The following is a 22,831-nucleotide window of genomic DNA, read 5'->3' on the forward strand; positions in this document are numbered from 1 at the left end:
AGGTCACAAGGTCGAGGTCATTGACAGAGTCTGTACCAGTTGTCAAACAAGGTGTGATTGCAGTTAAGTCTGTTACCGATTTAATGAAATTAAAACATTACGAGTAGTAATGTACGAGTAGGAGGTAGTGCTGGATGAGCAGATCTAGCTGTGCCATTACAAAAAGCTACTCTGGTCCTTTCTCTGGTCTACTCTGGTGGGAGGCTATATGGCAGTCAGGAGCTAACTTACAGAGCAAATTAAATAAAAAAAAGCTTTCATATTGTGTCTGCGCATTTGAGATGGCACTAACCAGTGCTACTGATTAAACAATAAATTGCTGCACTGCTGCCAGGCGGCACCGCGCAGTGGAAGAGTAGCTTTGATGAGCTTAAATCGTTTGCTGTTCTCTTCATCTTTTCTCTATTTATGCGACGCTGCCACGCCGGGCTTAGGTATAACATGTTGAATAGATTTATCCCTGATCTGATGAAGGGAAAGCTTAGAATCTTCACACCGTTCCAATGCGGCTTAGTTTTAAAGATTATTTTGGACTTGTGAGCAAGAGCTTGAAAAAGACACTTTCTGCTCCAGACTGCTACAGAATATACTCGTCATCATCATCATCATTCCCGATTAAGTTATCGAACCCAGGCCCTCGAGATCCAAAGACAAAAATGATAACCACTCGATCAACGAGATTTTAACTATTTTCACCGGATGTTAATACGATTAGGCAATGAATCATTGAAATTAAAGTATAGTGACGAAACTATTTATTTTTCAAATTATCAATTGTATAATAGCTTGATAAACTAAGTATAAACGTACGTGCTTATATTAGCACATTCGAAAGCTATCTACGGGATCATATTATTAAAAAAGCGATTACTGAACTGCACAAAGCGTTGCTTTTAATAAATGTCGATTAACAATGTAGTTCATTCCCCTCCTCACGTCGGACTGCAGCACCATTAGCTCAACTATCACAGCCGGTACAGATTCACTAAGCGCCAGTCATTTCCTGAAGTGTGACATGTGAACGCGCCTGAACGCTATGCGATATGTTATCTGTCTTCCAACTTGTAGACGTTCATGTACATTATTTCCTCGGTACGCAAATATTTTATTAATGTGGTTTACTTTGGCGTCACTGGAGAAATCTGATACATACATCCTGATCAAAGAAAAACTAGCAATGATCTGAAAACGAAGTCTTAGTGAAATAAAAGACACAAGAAACAAACGATTGAAAAAAAAGTGAGATATGCCTGCATCATGTGCTAGAAGTACAAGAACACTGCTATTTGTCTTTATTGAACTAGCTGGTGTAGGTGTAGGTTTCAAAATCACGAGATTTGTAATTCGTTGGTACTTTAATGGGGTTACTTTAAATGATAAGGGTTTTACAACGGCACTTACTGGTTATACCGCAAACAATAGCCCCGGCTGAAGACTTCAGACAAAACTTTCAAAACCAAACCTGTGATCACGAAGTACATAAACAAAAAAAAACACCAACAAAGCCAATAAGCAATTCGAAGCAATCCAGAGTCCAGATCGTATCCAGACTCGTAATAACGTTTGTGTACCCTCATCCCGGTCAGCCCAACAGCAGAAGTGTCCTGCAGCCATCGCGAGTCCGGGCACGTGTGGAGGGTCTAACGGCTTCGGCTAAATATTTATGGCTTCAACTTACGAGGGTCAGTGGGTCGCGCAGTTTTATAAGTGTGACCTCCTCCCTTGCTCGTACAAATTGAACTAAAATTTGGGCTGAAATGGGCACACTGGGCAAGCGATTCCACCTCGTGCCACGCGGCGCTTGTCGAATCAAATCACTCTACGAACACTTGACTTGACAATCTAGTTTTTACGAAGAGAAGGAAGGTTATGTCTTTGGGGTGTATGAGTATTTATTGCATCAATGATATCCACCAACACGGTGGATATCATAGATGCAGTTTTCATTTAACCTAGGTGCACTAGGACACTTTTAATCAATAATCAATTGACGTCCCGTTTATCATAAACGGCTAAAAAAGGATGACCGAATTAATGATGTATTTACATTTCAGCTGTCAGGATTGTGTGTGATTCAGATCTTGGAAAATGCGTTGATATGATTTCACTATCAGATCGAGAAATGTCTTGGTGCATTTCTAACTACAAATTTGTAGAAACTTAACTGGCTTATTGGAATTATTTTATCTAATTTTGTAACTATGTAAATTGTATAACTGTTTGATTTCCAAATAATAAATAAAATAAAATAAATAAACTTAATAACGTTGTATAGTTCTCTTGAGTTATCCTTTAGTTTCGTTTAAATGTATTCCACAGTTCACGGCGATTCCCTGGGGCCCGTGTCAATCACAAGAAATTATTAAACTCAGTATTATATTCACGCCGGACACCGGCCGTGCCGCGACTTGATAATTCAGCCGCGCCCCGACTATATAAAAGCGCGTGTCGGGGGTCTGTGACAACGCTAATCATTTGATTGCATTGGTTGAGCCATGTTGATCCATGGTTGATGTGTATATGACCTTCATGGTTTAAATTAAGCCTCTTAACTTTTCTCTGGGCTCTGAACTTAAAGTTGAACTACCAGTTCCGGTTATTGTCCCTAACATCTAGAATAAACATTGGCAAATTATATTATTAGATGTTAGGGATATTATCGCAAAGTTTGAAATACATTAGTTAAGCCCACTGACCCTACTGTAGCGCGTTGCGTATGAGCTTCATGAGAGAGAAGAATTTATGATAATCAGTGGGACATTCATATGCTATTAATAATATAAAGATGAGAACAAAACGGACGTCAATTAGGTACCATCAAGCAGCTGTCCCAGTTGATTGTCTAAGAAAAAACCATTCAAGCTCAAGAATGGAGTGTAGAAGTTTGCGTAGTGTGGCCAGTCCTTGAAGATATTGTATCGACGATATGAAGAGAGCATGCAGAGTAGTGAGTAGATGAAGAATGAGAAAGCGATGGCTGTGTTGTGACAAGAATATTAATATTAACCAACTGAAGGCTATAGGAAAGAAAGTGATTCTCCTCCATCTTGCTTTCTTTTAATGGTGTTAAAGGACTTGCAGATGGGGGAAACGGGTTGGCCTGTCCTGCATACGGCTAGCTGCCGTTTTTGCAGCACACCATGGGGTGTGGCGCAGTGCCCGAAGTGGGTGTGCTTCGAGAACCTGGCGCAGGCGCGATCGGTTTCGCCATACTGCCAGCGTAGGATTTAGCTGGTAAGGGCCAAGCATAACCTTTACCTTACACGTTCCGCGTTGGCATTCGTGAAATTAGTATTCAAAATGTAAAAAAGGTGTTTGTTTTACGATGGACGTCAACATGCTAGATTGGAGACACAAATTTTTGTTAACTTTTGTTTGATATTTTACAAAACCTTGTGGATCACGGTCGATCAGCCAGTCGTTGGGAAACTATCGCTGGGCCGCTCGCCCGAGCCTTTAATTTCCCGCCTGAGAGGATGGACGGGCTCACGAAAAGGTTTTTAATATCAGTCGTTTGATCTCGTTTAGCCGTTTAGCCGCGCCGAGGGTGTCTCTGGCCTAAATTGATATCGATGTCATTACTCTATGTATTGATGTACTGCCCAATGTACCATGATATCGGTCTATTTTGTCAGTGAACATTAGCCATCATATTTTGAACGAAAATAAACATATATTTGGCCTTTATAACTTTTCCTGCGTGCGACGCGACACGTAAAGTTAAAATTATGTTTTCTCCATTAAGCATGCTATTTTTAACAACACCATAACATAAAATGTAAATAAAATTAAAAATAAACTACTTTTTATTCACAGCACAGAAAATCACACGAAGCCGCGGGTTCGGCTTGTATTAGTATTTGAGAGTCGTACATTTCACGTCACACATCAAGAATAATTGGCCGACTGACTGACTGAAAAACAGTGCAGCTGGAAACATTGATGCTGGAATTCCTATTAATTTGAAAATTTCGCTGGCCGATTGCTCCTGTTAGTAGAGAACATATGCAAAAAATATTTTTCTCTTTTTAATACTGTTTTTATTAAAATCACCAGCTTTAGTCCCCTGATCAAAACAAAAAAAGGTGAATATATCATGCTAAAATATTGGCGTGATGAGATTACAAACTATACAAAGAACGTGAAACTTAATTTGTTGTAATAGAAACTTTACGATCTAATTTAATTTAAAAACACTATTCAGAGCTTTCAAAATATACTCTCATGACAATTTGCAATAGTTGACCATCGCAAATTATTATGTTGGGCATTCAGATGTACCTAACTAGTTATGAATGCAAATCAGAACGCACCAAACCGGCGATATCTATCTATATCAGACTATATTGTTTCATCTTTCGTTTCCATTCAGGCTCGGAGATCAACGTTTCATTCGCTCGCAATGCCTCGGTCAATATGTTTGTTTTCAATTCCCTTCAAAAATTGCTCCAATCTGTTTGTTCGAGCCCGCGGCGGCCGGGAGACTCAATTGTAAGTTGGTACGCTGAGTCTACGCGAGCGTTCGTTCTGAACGTAAACGGAATTAGTTATGGCTGCTTCGTCTCTACCACTTGGAGGGCTAGAGATGGAATGTCAACGAACCGATCTTGTGAAATTAAATTTTTGATATTAAGTTTACAATTTTACTATAATATAATACTGACACACCATTTTGTTGTCGTCTCAACCGCCGCACTGATCTTGATGGAATTACACTTACGCAGCTGGCATAAATTAAATCGTCACGAGATACATTTTATTCTGGCAAAAAGTTATCTCATGTACGAAATTTGAAAAATAATTTATTATTCATTAACGTTTCAGCATTTAAAAGAAACTTAATGAGTAATTTAGCATAAAAATAGCTTGTATTCTAGAGACGCACATAGTGTAATTTTTTAACCAATAAAACAGTTAGTGAAAAAACTAAACAAATGCAGACGAAGCTGCTACAGCTACCTAGCTGTTTTACATCGCATTGCAGACAAAGTACATTTCCAGAAAATCAATGGGTGGGTCAAGACGTGTTTTTTGATTCACGGAGGAAGAAACTGATGTATGCTGTCATAACTATTCTACACCACAATTTATACTACAAAAAGCAAAAATAATCAGTTTTGAATTCTATCATAAAAATGCACTCAGTTTTCAGCATAATAAAAATTGAATATTGTTCGATACCTCTACTCAGTAATTCATCATCATCCAATTATTACCGTATTTTTGTTCAAAAATATTAATTTACTACAAAAAGTTTTAAAATCGTTCGTAAGCATTTATTCTTATGCTCATGCAGGCTAGGGCGTAATATCCATGTTCGCCATTCCTTTATCGGAAGCCCCTTTAGTAGCCTCGCTGCGCGAAGGGGAAAATTAGGTTCAAGGAAACCTCACGGAGTCTCCGTAGCCTCAAGATAATCCCATTTTAATTAAGGCTTTGGATCCCGCCAGCTTAATCAAGAGCCCCTCTATGTCTCGGTTCAGACCTCGCCCCACATCGGCCCTCAAGTTTGACGGAGACACATTACTCGCCGTTCCGTTGTGTTATGATATCTATCCCCGTCGTGTTGCGGGCTCACTTTGTAAATAATGTCATTTATCTCTGCTCATGCAATGATGTGACCGGATATAATATTGGCTTAGCTTGACTTAGAAATCCGTGACTTTGTCTTTTCAATTTTTCCTTGAAACTACGATATATATTAGCGGTAAAATACGTTTTTAAATTTTTCTGTTAATTAGAATTCATTTAGATTTTTTATTTTAATTTTAAGTAGGACACGGTTATCAACATCTGAAACTTTTAAATTTACCAGTTAGAAATACAAAATTTTTTGAGAATGACTCTTGCTTTATTTTACTCTTTATATCTTTCCCATAACGCGAGGTATTTAAATAAAAAATCTAGGATTTTTTTTTATATTGTAGGCCTGTTACAGTCATGTGAAAGATCACACGTATTTTTCTTTTATTTTTGTTTTATAAGGTTATAACTGAATTCGTTAACTGCACTTAACTATAAGTTTCAGGCAACGTCAAGTCAGTCTGTTTGTAGTGACTCTACCAACGGTTCGGAAGGCAGATTCAACTAAAAAGAGCCGGCAAGAAACTCAGCAGATTGCTCTTTTCCAACATCATTTTAAAGTTTAACAATCTTTAGAATTTTTCTATTTTGTGAGAGATGAGAGCGGAGTGGCTTGCTTCCAAGCAGCCTTGTCGTTAAGGAATTCATTAATCGTGTAGTAACCACGATTTGTTTAGTGTGTTTAAATCTCAATATATTGTTTAAACTTAGGTAAAGGTAGATCTAATTTTACCTTCGGTATCATGTTATAAAAGCATATACCCCACAAAGGATTTCTGTACTTTTCTCAGACGATATATATAACTAATTTATGTCCGTTTCTAGTTAGTCGACTGTTTATATCGACTTTTTGTTTATAATTATTTATGTTTTGTTTGATTATAATATTATAAATATATTGCGAGCCTACTTACTGTAAGTATACCGATTTCTTTAAATTTGGTAAAAAGTTAGTCCTTTACGGGTCTTGAAATAGCTATTATAACGTCGGTCGTTACATAACGTTAAATTATTTAACAACTAATAAAACTCCTACTTAAGTTCTTCACCTACTATTTAAAAAAAACGTAAATAATATTTGTTTTTTTTTTTTTGTACTTTGATAGTTGTACTGTCTAAACTTGTCATAAAACACTCTTATAAACACAGGTACCGTTATAGCTGTCTTCTGCAGGTACTTATTATTTAAACTATAGTGCCCATAAATTATAATACAAGGGGTAGCTAGCTTTGCCAACCACAGTTAACTATGTAACTACACCGGCACTCAGCGCCGCGGACGCGAGGTGTACGGAATGATGATAAAGTTGGGAAATGTACAAGTATTTCATTTTAGCGCGAGCGCCGCGACTACTTTATGTGAATGCAGCTAATAATGTGCAGCCGCTCAAGTTTCAACTACGTATAAACCTGCATCCTTGGATACTACATAGCATCGGTGTGCTCAGGACAGAGCTGCGAGGCACGCACGAAGCACATACTACCTCATTACTTAAGTGCACTGCGAATGTCTGGCATGCCCATCCTGCTTCGTTTTCTACTTATAATATGGTACATTAACCTTAACTGCATCCTCACATTTATGCCCGCTTATGTCAGGTATAGTGGCAGTCTTCAAGTGCAAGTCTGCAAGTCTTCATATATAAAAAACTCAAACTAAGATAATTATCTCCAGGGCAGTGCTAGAACCACAAGTTTCCTGCTAAAGATCCTATGCATCGCCGCATTCCATACCCTGCCAGCTCAATATTGAAATTGTTGGTAATACATGCTTCCCGAACCGATGCTAAAGTAACTATTATAACTCGTAATAGTATCCTAACAATAAACATGATAATACCATAAAATAGTACTAGTCTAGTCAGTTTTACTTTGAACTTCAGCTTTTGGTCCCCAGGAGGAGGAATTTGAAAAGCTTTTAAAAATTTCCGAATTATTATAGAGAAAGAAACAAATTTGAAGTACATACAATACAGAAAGGAAATCTTTCGTGATAACAATCGGATCAGTATTTCGGACGCGTGTGGAATAGTCAAAGAGACAAATATAAGTGTCATTTATCGCGGCTGGAGGCGCCGGAACCATTTACGACGCCTGCCATCATTACGCCGGGCATCATCGACGCCGGCGTCAAATGCTCGCAGCGCAGCTCCGGACACTTTTCCGCTCCAGCCAGCCCGGAGTGCCCGGACCTAATGTTTGCGCGGCTCAGGGACTCTTTACACATAATCGTTTCACGCACGAAGGCTCGTAGATCGTATGTGCGTATAGGGTAAAGCTCACTTGTATTTGTGCGTTTGGGAGTATGTTTGTTTTTTTTTTTATAAAAATCATTGATGGACCAAGAAGATATCCAACTTGATAGTAAGTAAAAACCAATCGCTTTAACAGAGCAACACTTCGCAGGCTATGTCAGGGACCTGTCCTGCAAATTGCTGTGCTGAGTCTATCAATCTGAGGCGTAGGTGTTCAGTCTCGTGTGCCTGTTATTACACCGGAAACCATCCTCTTTAGACCGTAAGATAGCAATGATGCTTAGCGACAGCAATGCAGCTTTGCGGCAAAATAAGCATGGCGGTAGTAATTCCAGCAGGCAATTCGGCAGCTCAGTTTACACGTTTATGTTATAAAGGGGCTATTTAAAGGGTCTCGAAAGTTGAGGTAAGTGTGAGGGGTCTAAATAGAACCAGTGTTTAATACGCCATAAAAAGATTGAGTTTTTATAGACGAATACCCACTTCCTGGCGACGTCACGTCCTCAAAGTGAATATGATTGGCAGTGACTCGGTTTTAGTACTGACTCTATCTCTGCTCTCTCTATACTGTTTGTTTCGCGGCCGCTGTCAGTTGGGTGCGAACGGACCCTAATGTTTTCCCGGCTAATAATTTCTGGGATGAGGCGGCCGAGGCGCGAGGTGGGTCCCGTGGGGCGCCGTCTTAACCCACAAATTGAGTTTCGCTTAGTGATTTGGGAAAACGAGTTATGTGATCTCTTCATATTCTCTTCAGATCTTTCATTTCTTAAAAATTTAAGAAACCGCTTGGTTGGGTAATGCCTTAAGTATTTAAGTTATTTTTAAAAATTTAACTAAGTAGGTATAACATATATGTAGATATGTACCTACTTAGTAAAATTTTCATAAAAATCGAAGTTTACCGTGAAACAACTCATGAACACAAAGTAGATAACTCGATTCACGGGAATAACATAATAAAGTATATATAATTTAATTTCAAACAAAGATAGCTCACTATGTGCGAAAAGTTGGATAAAAAAACTGTATTTTTGGTACCTTTTATTAAAGTAAGGAATGCGAACGGATACGGAATGCAAACGGTACGGAATTAAAGTTCAGAAATCTTTTGAGAGTACAAATGGCCGCGTTCTAGGCGACCCTTCTGTGCATACCGAGATACCGATGCAAGACAGTAAATAACAATGCCTTATTTACTGTCTTGCATCATTTATATTATATTGTGCAGTTCAATAAACAGTCACCGTAACTTACGCTATAAATGCACTCCATACAATACAATATGCATAACAGAGCCATCACCGGTGAACACGAGCTCTTCGATTTCTAGCATCATCCGGACACGAGTATGAGCCACAACCACGGAAGCGGTTAGGTTCTTATTCAATAAACTTCACTAGCCAGTGGCATCTCACGCCGAGCTCCGAACCTCAAGGAGGATGGCCAGAGGTTGACGTTCCCGTGAAGTTGCTAACCCTAGGATGCAACATAGCTAGTTCCCACCACACCGACAGAGAAGTGCTTAGCGATGTCGCGAACAAAACGAATATATGGGTTTAATATAACTGCCATACTCACTAGATCAGCCCTCAACCATCTTATACGTCATCATTACTTAGCACCAGGTTGGATTGCAGAAAAGGGCTAACTTGTAGTGGCTTAAAAACCCCTCTGTCGATGGTAACACAGTCATTTGGAACCTATAAGCGACACACAATCCGGAACAACGGCAACTTACCGCCAAGTTGTCCGGCTCTCACAAAGAAGTGCGGGGAACTTCTTACCTGTCCTCTTCTCGGGGTCCGGGAACAGCAAGTCGTCGAGCCGCGCCGGGGCAGAGCGGCCCTTGCTGTTGACGGCCACGGCCACGAGCCGGAAGCGCACTTCCCACTCCAGGCCGCGCACGGTCCACGTGGGCTCCTCCGCCGTCAGGTTCACCCTGCCGACCACAGCAGGTTAACACTCGGAACAGTTGCGCGGGGCACATGCCATTTGGGAACTTTCACTAACTATTCAGAATTATGATGTGGAGAATAAGCTATTGAGAGCCAAGATCCACATCAATGAACCGAATGATCGTCAGTCTGCGTGTGATATTAATAATTGTTTATCATTGTTTAATATTAAGAAAAGTAATAATCAATAGATAGATCGTTTAAAACGTACAATTAAATAAAGTTAACTTTAACACAATATATAAACTTAAATTCTAAAGGTTGTCGCAGGCTGGGATATGTTTTGAAGGGCATATTACCGTAATATAACTGCATATATTATATGCATTATGTTATTGTAGTTTGTATATATTTCATTGAGATTATAATTTTTTAAATGTATATGAAAGTATCGGCACCGACAGGATTTGAACCTGCCACTCTCTGGCAATCAAGGGCTTAACGACTTAACTACGGCTTTCATTTCACCAGTGCCGAAGTTAAAAGCGAAAATTCCGAAATCGGTTCTGAAGAATCGGTTCCGAAATTTACTTTTCACTGGTGCAATGTATTTAAGTGTGTATGTAATTAGTTGTATCTGTTGTTTTTTGGGAGGAGATAAACATATACCATCAAGGACTTTTAAAGGTTTACAATACCGTAGTACATTATTTTGACCTATCACGTAAGGTCCAGCCAGCGTTTGCAATGAAAGCGCAAAAAATGTGTCTTTACGCACCACATAAGAAACCTGTAAAATTATCAGTGTTTTTCTACTATATTTTGTAAAAATAAACTTTTAGTGCAGTACTAGGCTGCATAAAATTAGAAAATCATTTAAGGGTAATTGTATATCTTTTTATAACAAATTACCAGATGAAATCCTTGAGATGTCTCTCAATAAGTTCAAAGTTTATATAAAACGTAAGCTTATAGAAAAATTGTAATGTAATATTAAGGATTACATGTATGATAAAAAAGCTTGGGTATGAATTGCTCTTACTTCATAGCTCAACTTAAACTAGACTGTGAGATGGTAATAACAAAAAAAACCCTGTCTGAGTTTGTTGTGGGCTCTTCTTAGTTTTAAGTTAACGAATGCAGTTATCGCCATCACTAACATTAGTGTAACACGTTAAATGTATCAACGCTTCAACTTCCTGTAATAAGGTCTACATGAATAAAATATTTTAGATTTTTTTTTTTGAAGTATGTATAACCTTCCTCTTGAACACTCTAGCTATTTAAAAAAACGCGCATTTAAATTGGTTGCGAAGTTTTAAAGATCTAAGCGTCTATGTACAGACAAACAGACAGTAGGAAACGACTTTGTTTTATAATATGTAGTGATATTTCGTCGAAGTGTAGGTAAACACTAAAGTAAAAATTATATTTATTATAGGTGTACCATAATAGTGTGTTCTTTCATTCATTCATACGCTTGTACACACAGACACGTCTGATGTTTTTCAATACGTTACGTACGTAAGTCTATTTTCACATATTTCTTCTGAGGCGACATGAATTCAGTGAACTATTTATATAGTGAAAGTGTCACTGAATAATATAGCATATTTTATGTTTACTGGTTTTGGCAGTAATATAACACTTGGATAAGTACAAATGTACGAGTATGTTATGTAATTTCGTTCAAAACAGCTTTTAGATTTGTCCCTGATTTAATTTACCTAACAAACTACTATAATCTCTTTAATAACATCGTATTTAGCAAATAATTTATTTGCTGCAAGGATACAATTGACAAAAGATACACCCGAAGCTATAATTATTCGTTTATGTTTCGAGCAACAAAGTTGAGAGTATAAAACCTTGTCAGCGCGCCATTCTAAGTCACATTTAAACATCGAACGGTTGTTTTGCGCCGCGCGCGCCAGCTGCCTTCGCCGTTCGGGCAAGTTCGGCGACAGATACTCATAATTCTATCGGGAGGCTGTGGATCCTAATGGAGCAGATTACATTGCGAAGTTTTGTTTACAGCAAGAATTAGGGTAATTCGAGGGCTCGTTTGGGAACATTTGGACGCTGCGAGTGGTCCGGGAAGCTGGCCGCTGAATATATGGTGGAATTGATTTGTGTGATCTTTTGTTATTTATCTAAAGGCTAACGATTAAAAGACGTCTTTTTACTGAAATATGCATTAAGAAAACCGATTTTAATTTATAATTCAATGTGAAAATTACTTACAACTCTGCATGTAGCTACATATATTTCATTTGTAATTTTGTAGAGTTTTTAAACGAAAATATAGATTTATGTTTAATAAAATTGGTTACGTTTAGTTAATTGCCTGAACGGACAGCGTGGTTATATTTTTATATTAATCCTTATACTCCTTTTTGTAAGTTCTTTAATGTAACATAAACAGCCCCAAATCTGTAATCGTAAGCCACCAGTTTTGTCAACTTTCCTGGCGCAGAAGTGAGCATTGTGTTTGAGTGAGAGTCCCGGATTCAATAGAATTTCGTGTGTTCCGGTGGGAGGTTCCGTCTGTGTCTACTTAACGCGGATAAGTGAAACCTGCTGCTTACGTTATGGATTGACTCTAACTGACATAATATCCCTAGCATTTAATTTCCTTACCATCTTCACTCAATTTCCAATCACTTCAATTTAACCAAATTCACAAAATTATTTAGCCAGTTTCAGCTATAATTAAAAATGTATACAGTATTTTTCTCTTGAAAATTGTTTGACACGAGAGAAATAACTTTAAGTTTGCTTACTGTGCATAACTTACTCGTTTATTTTTCAAAAAAAGATAAGACAGGTATCTAAGTAGAGTTTATTTTGCAGATGTTTATTTGCAAGTATGAAATTCAGTGAAAGCAAAATGTCATGATCGCCTTTTCATTAGCACGGCAGCATACTCACACACTTTCACTCCTTTCTTATAAATATTTTAAATTGTGAAAGTGTTTGTTTGTCTGTCATTCCTTTACGGGTACGGGTAAAATCGGGCAACAGCTAATACGGAATAAAAGGAAAATACTTTCAGCCGCCTTACAAGTTAATGACGTGAAAAAGGGTTCTCTAAATTTAGTTGTGAGTGAGACGCCACAATGGCCGCTAACGAGGACTCACTCCCGAGGCGTTATCTGCCTCTCGGAAGAATCCTCCGAGTAATCCCCTCGCGTTGCTGCTCCCCGGGTCGCGCTGTAGGCTGCGCCCTTGTTGCTTAATACAGCCTTGATCCGCTTAAACCAGACTAGCTGACGCCCGCGACTTTACGACCTACCTAAGCTTTATTGTCTGTACTACTTACTTTATTAGACGGCACAGCGGCGTGTTCACGTAATATCTTAAGGAGGGTCAGTTTTCAGTGTAACAAGATAACGTCCGGAACCGTGACAAGCTTTCGCTTGTTGCGCTGGGATACAGACATTGGTGAGATGTAATCAATTTGGGTAATGATACTCTATATTTCCGTCAGATCTAAACGAATTTAAAGTTATTTATATATAAACTTAGATGGATTTGAAATGTCAGTAAACCATCTAGACCTAGACCAACAATCCAAAATTGATAAGTTAGTTGAAAAATACAAAGCGGTCTTCGCTAAAGATAAATACGATATTGGTACAGTTCGAGATTATGGAGCTCATATTAACTTGATGGTGGATAAATATTGTTACAAACGCCCATACAGATGCACACCTGAAGATAGAAGTGAAATAGAAAATCAAATATCAAAACTATTAAAGAGGAATTTGATTGAGGATTCTTACAGCCCATTTGCTGCTCCAGTAACTCTGGCATATAAAAAAGAAGATGATAGAAAGACAAGATTGTGTATAGATTTTAGAGAACTAAACAAAATCGTCGTTCCTCAATCACAATGTTGTTTTATAATAATGTTTATAATACTCCCTTCAATGGGTAGTTGAAATAAAGACGATATCGCGTTTCTGTGAAAATACAAGAAACAACATTTAAAGCCCTTACTTCAGGTCTTTAAAATCAAAATATTTTTTCTTAAACATCCTTTTCTTTATGTTACTTATCACTGTAAAAACATCGGTGACTTTCAGAAAAGGTTCGATATATGAACTCGAGAAAAGAGTTCTTTACATTTAAATTTCAAATGTAACCTTTTTTTTAGGCGTGGTGGAAGAGATTCATGGCTACCTCCTTTTTTGGGCAGGAAAGAGGCTATGTGCCACTCTTATATCTGAACTAAAAATCACCACGGTGGCTTGCCAGGGCTCTCACGCCAAAGAAGAGTGGATTGGGATAGCTTAACCCGCCCCTTAGTTTTGGGTTCTATTGCAAGCGCCATTTTAGGTATTCGAAGTTAAAAAATTGGTAGTGTCTGCCTTCGGGCCTCGGAGAGCACGTTAAGCCCGCGGTCCCATTGATCGCCACTAGCACACAAACCCGCATGGGAGCGCAGTGGTGGGTCTACTCTCTAAGTAGAGAGCACTGGGCCCGGCGGTGGCGCATTGGTAAACTGATGATTCATACTTGTCTCACATCAGTATTACAAGAATGTGTTGTATGAGGAAATGATTGCCATTGAATACGAGCCCTGTTCTGTTACACATATTAATACTTGTGTCGATTGTATCGTAAATATATCGCTTTCCCATTTATACCGGGGGGTAGGGGCGCTAGGGAGCAGAGGAAAACAGCTCACTAAAAAGAAAAGAGAGACACGTTTGTTTGGGAAAATAATCTGGGTCTCTCATTTAGCTATGGTTCAATAGCGAGCGACTAACATTTGTGTTCGAATGTGTAACTTAATATTATAAATGCGAAAGTTTGGATTTTTGTTACTCTTTCACGCAAAAACGACAGAAACAATTTACTGAATTTTGGAATGAAGATAGCTTATACCACATAGGCTGCTTTGTATCCCGGGAAAATGTATCCCGTTCCCAAAGGATTCATGAAAAACCAAAAAACTGCGTTGGAAGCTGTAGTCGACAGCTTGTTTGTAATAAAAGAAAGAAAAACGACGAAATAAAAATCACAAAAACAACTAAATCCAAATCGGATTTTAGAGATGTTGTGCATGTCTCAGTTGAAGCCAAAGCAGGCCATAGCAAGTATACTAGTTAGTCTGTGACTGTGATTTTACAAAGATATACAAGTACCAACATAGTTCATGACCGATATATTTCATTTTCGTTTTTCATTCTCATACCACCCGCGCCTAGAGCGGCAGATCATGCGACCAAATTACTGCGAAACGATTGAGGAAAAATGAAGACATAATGTTCCCGTGTAATGAGAGCAAGTAAATACCGCTTTATTTGCCCTCGTAAAAGAATAATGCAGTGAAATTGGGTATTGAACAGCGCTTTATATGCGCAATAACGTTTAGGGCAACAATAAATAATGGCGGCCGTAAGTGTTTTATGTTTATTGGCTGAGCGGCGGAGCGGCAGGAGCGTTCACCTCCACGGAGCTTATGCGCAACATGCTCAAACGACCAGACACTGTCCTACTGATGAAGATTATATCCGTAATTGTCTAATTTCATTATTAAAGAAACCAGTGGAAAATGTATTAAGGGAAAAATGGTCCATTGAAATCAATTATATATAGGAATAAAGATAATATTTCTTCCAAATTAGCCTGTTTTAACAATAACGTAATTAAGCTCTCCGCCAGATATATCTGTAGTTTTTATTTATTTATTTTCTAGGCATAGAAACAGGGCTTTTAGATTTTTGTTGAAGGATAACTAGAAGCATTTATTAATGCCTTGATAGCTTTGAAGGTAATAATGAAAGTAGCTCGAAGAACAATGTGACTGTTTGGAGTTGTGTCTCAATAAGTACAAAGACTTGATTAAACACATTAATCTATTTATATAAAAGAAAGTTATGTTAGTTACACCATTCATAACTCAAGAACACTGAACAAATTTTTATGATATTTGTTTTTATGGATTCCTCTTAGACCGGAATAGGTTAGAAACACTATAACTACCACCGATCATCTCGCTACTAACCTATATCCAAAAAGACCGTTAAAAATAAAGTACTGTGTTATTTTCAATTTTCAAAGTACCATGTTACAGTTACATTTACAGTTACGTAGCCCATTTATATATCCGATGTAAATACTTATTCAAATATTTTTTTACCATAGAATGATTGATTGGTATAGTGAAACTTGCAGTCACATTGCTGATACTTAATGGTCTAAATTTATGTTTTTGAAAGTTTTCTTTATCTTTCAAAAAAAATCTAAAGAATAATGGGAAAGATATTACAGAAGCCATTAAAAGGGAAAGAAGATGTCCCTACGTGTACCCTACCTACCAAACGAGTATAATAATATATATTTACCCTTCTAGTTTATTTTTGCGTAAAACACTGGAAAATACACGATTTTTCCATTAGGCACATACAAATCAGGATCAGAGGCACATTAAAAACCCTTTGCGTCATAAAAATACATCCACCCATATATGTATCATGAACTGACGACGTAAGGCAAGACAGTGGCGCACCTCCCCACTTCGCACATGCCTCTTCTCTAGCGGCCCCGCAGTGCCAGTTAGTAAAATGTTGCTTTGTTTTGAGCCCCAGAAGCTCTGGGGGTGCGATTAGAATGAAGAGATCCTCCATTAGCCCACTTTGCAGCTCGAATAATTATCGGCCTTCTTTGAGGCATGTTAATGAATTACAATAGAAGTACATATCATTCGTTAATGTCCGGGATTTTTACCGCAAACCTCTTGAAGATAAGAGCTTGTTTGCTTCGGTTCATAATTTGTATCGGACATGACAGTGCATGAGACAGCAATAAATGCTAGACTCTAGACTAAATAATTACCGACAGCATCTGCCTCCGACATTGTCCACAATCCAAATAAAGATTCTGTTTTCGAATGAGTACCTAATATATTAACTATTAAAAGACAGATAATTTGTCGCACATCGAAGCTTGTCGTTGCGTCCATCCTTTTTAAGCGCCCAGGAATTCAGTTACTAATCGGTTAAAGCCTAGGGGTCACTTTCACGTGGGACCTAGTTCGATCCCCGCACGCACCTCAATTAAATATCACGTGCCTTAACGGTGAAGGAAAACATCCTGAGGTGCATGTTTGAGTTTTGTATAACGTTCTCAAAGGCTTATGAAGTCCACCGAACCGCACTTGGCCAGTGCGCAGTGAACTGCGACCTCAACCCTTCTCATTCAGAGACCCGTACCCTGTAGTGGGCCGCTTATAGGTGGATAATGATAACCTTAGGCAATAATTCTAACGTGGTAATAATTAGAAACGATTGAGATGGTTAAACTAATAATAATTGCGAGCAAAGTTTTAGTTTCGTTCAGAATATAATTTAATTACAGTGATGAGTTTTAACTTTTCTTACTTTTCTTCAGTAGATTGTAAGGAAGAGATCTAGATCGCCGAACTGTAAGTAGGTACCCGTACTCCAAGCGCAAGTTGCTGCGATACTTCATTAAACAGGCCAAGGAGTTGGCTGTATAACCTTATTTACTTAAGAGAATAAAGTTATTAACTCTTTGATTATTCAATCTCTTCTGAAAATACTATTATCAAACAGGATTTGTACTGATAAAATGTTCAAGCAGCCATCCATACATATAATACTTTTAAGTTTCTTACAAGTTAAAAGCTAACGAGCGAGTGTGGACGAGGAATTTCCAACAGATATCCAACTATTTGCGTATCTGACAGATTGTTAACTAAATACTCTGTGTGATCCAAGCAAGAAAATTTAATTCAATTCTGTTGGAGTCTGTAGGAATGCTTGTGCCGAAGCACGTTCTTTTCACTACCATGATATAGGACAAGGGCAGCCAAACATGCACCATTGGCTCGTGCGCTGAGCTTGCTCAATTAATTAGTTCGACAATCTGGGGCTGGCTCATAAAACAAATCATTTTAAATTATAATTTTTTATGTTTGTGTTATATTTTAATCTTAGAGCCTGGGAAGACGCAACGGGAAACTGTAATGCCTCTCTGGAATGCGAATAATTATAATTACTAAAAGATTCCTATAGCACGACAATCCCTTCATTCCTGCAAGTTACCGGAAGTTGGTTTTCGCATGCGCGAGTGCCGCCCACGAGTGGGGGGCTCGCTGCAGTAACAGGTACCTCGGTTTGTCTTCTCCGCCGGAGTAGACCTCGAGCAGGAAGTGTTGCGGTAGGCCTCCGTCGAAGCCCGCCACGCATGACACCTCCGCCGAGTCCGCCGTCTGGTTCCACAGCGTGCAGTTCCGCGGCGCGTGCGGCTTGCCTGCGAGACAAATTGCATGCCAGTAAGAAACAGCCTTTCAAATCAACCAAATACGTGGAAATGCATTTAAAGAAATTATAAAGAAGGTATACAATAAATTCGGAATCGGCAATATTATAGCCGCAGCTTAGGGAAAGCGTTGCCATAGAGTCGCAAGTTCGAATCCTGTCAGTTCCAAAATATGTATATGGACTTGAAAATAATAAATTGGATGTTTCCTCCAAGTGAGGGTAAATCACTTTAACAAAGGTTATAAAAGTAAAGAAAATTTCGAAATTCTAAGCAAACGATCCATTTGAATATACTTTTTCATTTCTCTACCACAACGCCAGAAGTCAATTTGACGATATCTTATTACTAATCGGTATAACCATTAGGTATGTATATATAACCAAGAACGCAAAGGGTGTAAAAAAGGCATATACATATATAATAAACATTATACATTATATAATAAACAACGCAGAAAGCAGATGTTCAACTATGTGGGATACAGTCCTACGTATACCTGTGTCAAAAACTTTTTTAAGCTTCAACAGTTTTGTGAACATACTAGATTTAGTCGTTGAGTTCACCAATCACTCAATTAAGTGATTAACTTTCCTGATGTTTATATCAAGGGTTTATTGATGGTCTGCCAAATGTATGTCATGAAACGTAAATTATATTAAATCCCTCTTGCTTCCCCGCTGGCTGATCCGTTGTTTACAGTTTATTGGTGAAATTGGTCTCAGTTTCTTTGTTAAAGCTATTTCTCAACAGAACCCCTCGCGTCCCCAGACGGTGCTCAAGAGCTCAAGGTCAGTCCGTACCGGCCGCCACCATCTGGAAGACGCACGGCGCCAGCTGCGTGCCGACCTCGTTGGACGCGGCGCACGACAGCGTGCCGTAATCCAGGTCCGCTACGGGCGTGTATCTGTGGTGAAAAAATATAAAACGCTCATTCAACTTGTCGTACAATCATTCATTCACAGCGGAGCCTCGCGCGCTGTTACACTATTTCTTTATTACTTACTGGGACCACAATTTTGAATGCCACTATGCGTATCTAATAATTAGTATATTTCAATTTCGCATCTGAATTCTCAAGCCGTTACTAAAAGGTTCTTGTCAAGAAATTAAGAAAGTAGGTATGCAAATTTAAAGCACATTTTTGGCATGATCTTGTATTAACTTCTAAGAACAAAGTAAAAATCACAAATCAAATAAGCAAATTGTGCGAATTCAACTGAACTGAATTGCTGTTTCAAATCGTGTTTTAACGAGCAACATGCGTATTTACCTTGCTCGCCGGAGCATTTAGCACAATTTCTTTTCATTAATATTAATAAATTATTAAAATACATTTCACATTGCTTTTTTCAGTGTGGGTTTTCTATATAATTTTATTAAAAAAGCGTTCTGAATTCTGAATTATAATTTAAATGAACGGCAAATTATTTCGTTCGTAGCTACTTAATGAATAAATTGCATTATTTTATTTTTTAATAACGTTTTGTGCAAGTCGGTCTCTGACTGTACGCGACTTTGTAGGGCAAAATTTGCAGTCTTTACCTTTGGCTTCGTGCAAGATGCTACCTATTTTTAGTCCTGCGTATTTTTTGACCGACTGACCGCCATCTGAGTGAGGTCACACACCCAGCCTACCTCCGCTATGAACTGAGTTTAGCGAGTGCTTAAGCTCTATCAGTAGCAGTGGCCGCGGCACTCACTTCAGGCTGGAGGCGCTGCCGTTGGACGTGTAGCGGTCGGCGGCCACGTCCAGCGTCTCGCCGGAGTTGTTGAACTTCCACTTGAACACGGCGGCGGGCGGGTCGGCGTCCACCTCGCACACGATGACCACGGACTCGCCGCGCGCCGCGCCCACCACCGACACGCCGCCGCTGCGGCACGACGGCGCGTCTGCAACCGACGCAGCAGTAGTAGTAGATATCCGTAGTAGTGAAGTGGCAAAGATCGTCCGAGGAAGTACTACCCAACAAGCTTATTTCTGTCTGAAGGGCTTGATTGCATGCCTAATTATAGGCACATGGACTTTGCACCTACGCCTCAGTTTAATGGATACAGGGTGGCACTTTATAGGAAAAGGTATTAGCCTTGCCTTTATATTTTCTAAACGACCGGTTGTTGCACGTTGTCGTGAAAGTTGAAATACAGTAGTAGTTAGCCAACCTGGCGCTAAATGAAAATTCATCGCCTATAAAAACAGCAACAAGGAACGAGTTCTACAAATGATGCCCTGAGGAAGCTGAGGCGTGGATGCTAAGTCTCATTAGCTTTCAATTACAGTGAAGCTCAACTATTCATAATGTGAACGTAAAAATAAACTTTGATTCCAGTGCAGATAGTCACTTCGGATGGTCTTCGAAAAAGGGCACTGTTCACTGCAACCGGGCTTAATTGTGTAATGAATGGTTGCGCTAACTACGCCGAAAGATCACAGCGTAGTTTGGAGTATTTCGAATAGATGGCGCTTGCTCCTCGTCACATACATGAAACAATATGAATGCCAAGGGTTGTTTATGTTTGGACTAGCGCTCGACTGCAAATCACATCTGATGGCAAGTAATGCTGCAGGCTGCTGAACTGCACCGACAGACTGCGCTTGGTTGTTTAAAGGAAAATGGAAGCCGGATGGATTATTTACACATTTGGAGTGCGTATTAAAAACCAGGACAGTTTCCTTGTTAATGGCAATCATTCATTATCTTAAATCCTTTCGTGCTGTGAAATCCCAGGCATATACTTCGCTGTTAGACAATAATAGATTGAGAAAGATAAAGTAGTAGTTCTAGATTTTGAGTGTGAACTTCATTTTTTTAAATTTATTAAATAGATATTTGAGAGAACGAATTTAAACTTATTTAATTAAATGTTTGAGACCAATTACTAAAAGACTCCCTCCGCCAGCTAGCCTGGGGCCGGGGTGGTGAACAAATCGTATATGACCGCTGAAAAGATTTCGCTGACGTTCTAGAGAATGAAAACCCCGATCCTCGAGTTACGTGTCAATTGTCATTTGACTGGGGCCGGAATGAGGCGGCATTATCGAATCCAGATCTGGCAGTTTAACTATCTCTATAATGGCCGCCGCTTCCGCAGATTGAAAATGAGACGCGATCGAGGCGGCCGATAGCGGAACTATCAAGTAAATTGGAATCCAACTTGGGATCACCGGTATTACCTACCACAAAGATCGAGCGACTTTAGCTACTCAGCAATTGCTACAAAGACATTTTTCGCGTGAAAGGTTTTTGCGTGGAAGGCTTCAGTGGCGTTGTAAGGATCAATCTGGTATTAAATGGTCGGAGGCATGCGATGGCGAGGGTATCGGCAAGGTGCATTTAGTGGACCCATCCCTCGAAACACAGACATCACGCGACCTTCGTGGCATAAATCGTACTTTTTTTTATCAAATGTTCATGTAGAGTAAATCGTTTTGAATAAAGCTTTTTTCTATGTGATGAAGTTCGGCTAACTTGCCGAAAAATGTGCTTATTCGTCACTTGAAAATAAGTTAAAGTGGCATAAGTTAAAAATGTTACTCTTTTAGATATTTATAAGTAAAAATAAGGTGGCTAAGCGGAAGCGGGCAGAAATAATCAAGAGCTTTTAGCTACTCGGGGTGGATAGAAATGGTGAAAGTGAATACCACGGTACCATGGTTATATGTGGCAGGGACAATTTCAATTTTTTTCTGGTCTAGTCGGGGACTTTTTCAGTGGCTAGTTATTACCTAACCGAAAAGGATGTGCTGTCAATCTATTTAGCGTTCCCGTGCGATGTGACGTAGAACCGAGATGACGAGTATGGGTACTGAATCATGTCTTACCACCTTGTGACATTGCAGTCTAACTTGCAGTGAAATAAAATAAATAAAATGTGTAAGTATGAGTAAATAAAGGACATTCGAGTATATGACAATATTAAAAATCTTTCAGTCTTTGTCAGTTATGTCACATGGTCGTCTGGTCAATTATGTCACAAATCGCTTGTAACATTTAAAAACGCGGTGAAAACATATTACCTTGCTCATTAATGACGACTTGAAGTACCTTGTTTATGTTTATTTTTATTATCTATATGTTCTTAAGTATTTATGAATGATTGAGTATATTTTATATTTATTTATTATATTTTCTTATTTGTGCAATGTTTTATATGTATTTGTATTTAGCTATTTGAATGTAGGTTTATAATAATTTTACACCACCTGTCCGCTCTCTCTCATCTTGTCCTAATCCAAAGGTTGCCTGGCAAAGATCGCAACTAAGCTATAAGGACGCCTTTTGTATTCTACTTCTGCCTTTGTATTTCTATTGTTCTTTTATTTTCCTAACTTTATAGTTGTGTACAAATAAAGAGTTAAATAATAATAATAAATAATGGTAATCGTGCTAAGAACAAGGAATAATATAACATCTTCCTGTTTGCCTCTCAGGATATTCATATTTATAATGGGGGTAAGCAAAAAGTTTTATTAACAACCGTATTCGATAAAAACAGGTTTCAAATCAAAAACCGGACCGTACCCAACGATATGACATTTTCAATCTCCATCAATGCTACCTAATAATTTTCCACCTCAATGCTGCTATCTCCGGAAATTTACAAGACACACCGATTTAGACCACAGGTCCCGTGTAATTTTCATAAATACTGACGTATGTATGTCGTTTAAAGCACCGCTATCATTATGACTGGTGATAGCGGTGATTTCCGCGGGTGGCCGTGTGATGTGGATAGGCGTCCGCAGCCCGGTCAGACCGCACGGATCGCACGCGTGGAGAAGGTCTCGCAATGGTCACACTG

The 22,831-nt window shown here is 38.8% G+C and overlaps 1 protein-coding gene across 1 annotated transcript in view; it reads right to left on the reverse strand.

The window, feature by feature from the left end:
• LOC120637459 (nephrin) overlaps window positions 1–22,831 on the reverse strand; it is a 537,044-nt gene that overhangs the window by 25,631 nt on the left and 488,582 nt on the right. The window contains exons 11-14 of the mRNA XM_039909312.1: window positions 19,732–19,921; window positions 18,832–18,935; window positions 17,878–18,019; window positions 9,623–9,777 (exon numbers count right to left, since the gene is read on the reverse strand). Of these exons, the coding sequence (XP_039765246.1) occupies window positions 9,623–9,777; window positions 17,878–18,019; window positions 18,832–18,935; window positions 19,732–19,921 (591 nt within the window). The remainder of the gene's footprint in view (window positions 1–9,622; window positions 9,778–17,877; window positions 18,020–18,831; window positions 18,936–19,731; window positions 19,922–22,831) is intronic.

Source organism: Pararge aegeria, chromosome 3 (genome assembly GCF_905163445.1).
Source record: "Pararge aegeria chromosome 3, ilParAegt1.1, whole genome shotgun sequence".
In the NCBI taxonomy this organism is placed as follows: domain Eukaryota; kingdom Metazoa; phylum Arthropoda; class Insecta; order Lepidoptera; family Nymphalidae; genus Pararge; species Pararge aegeria.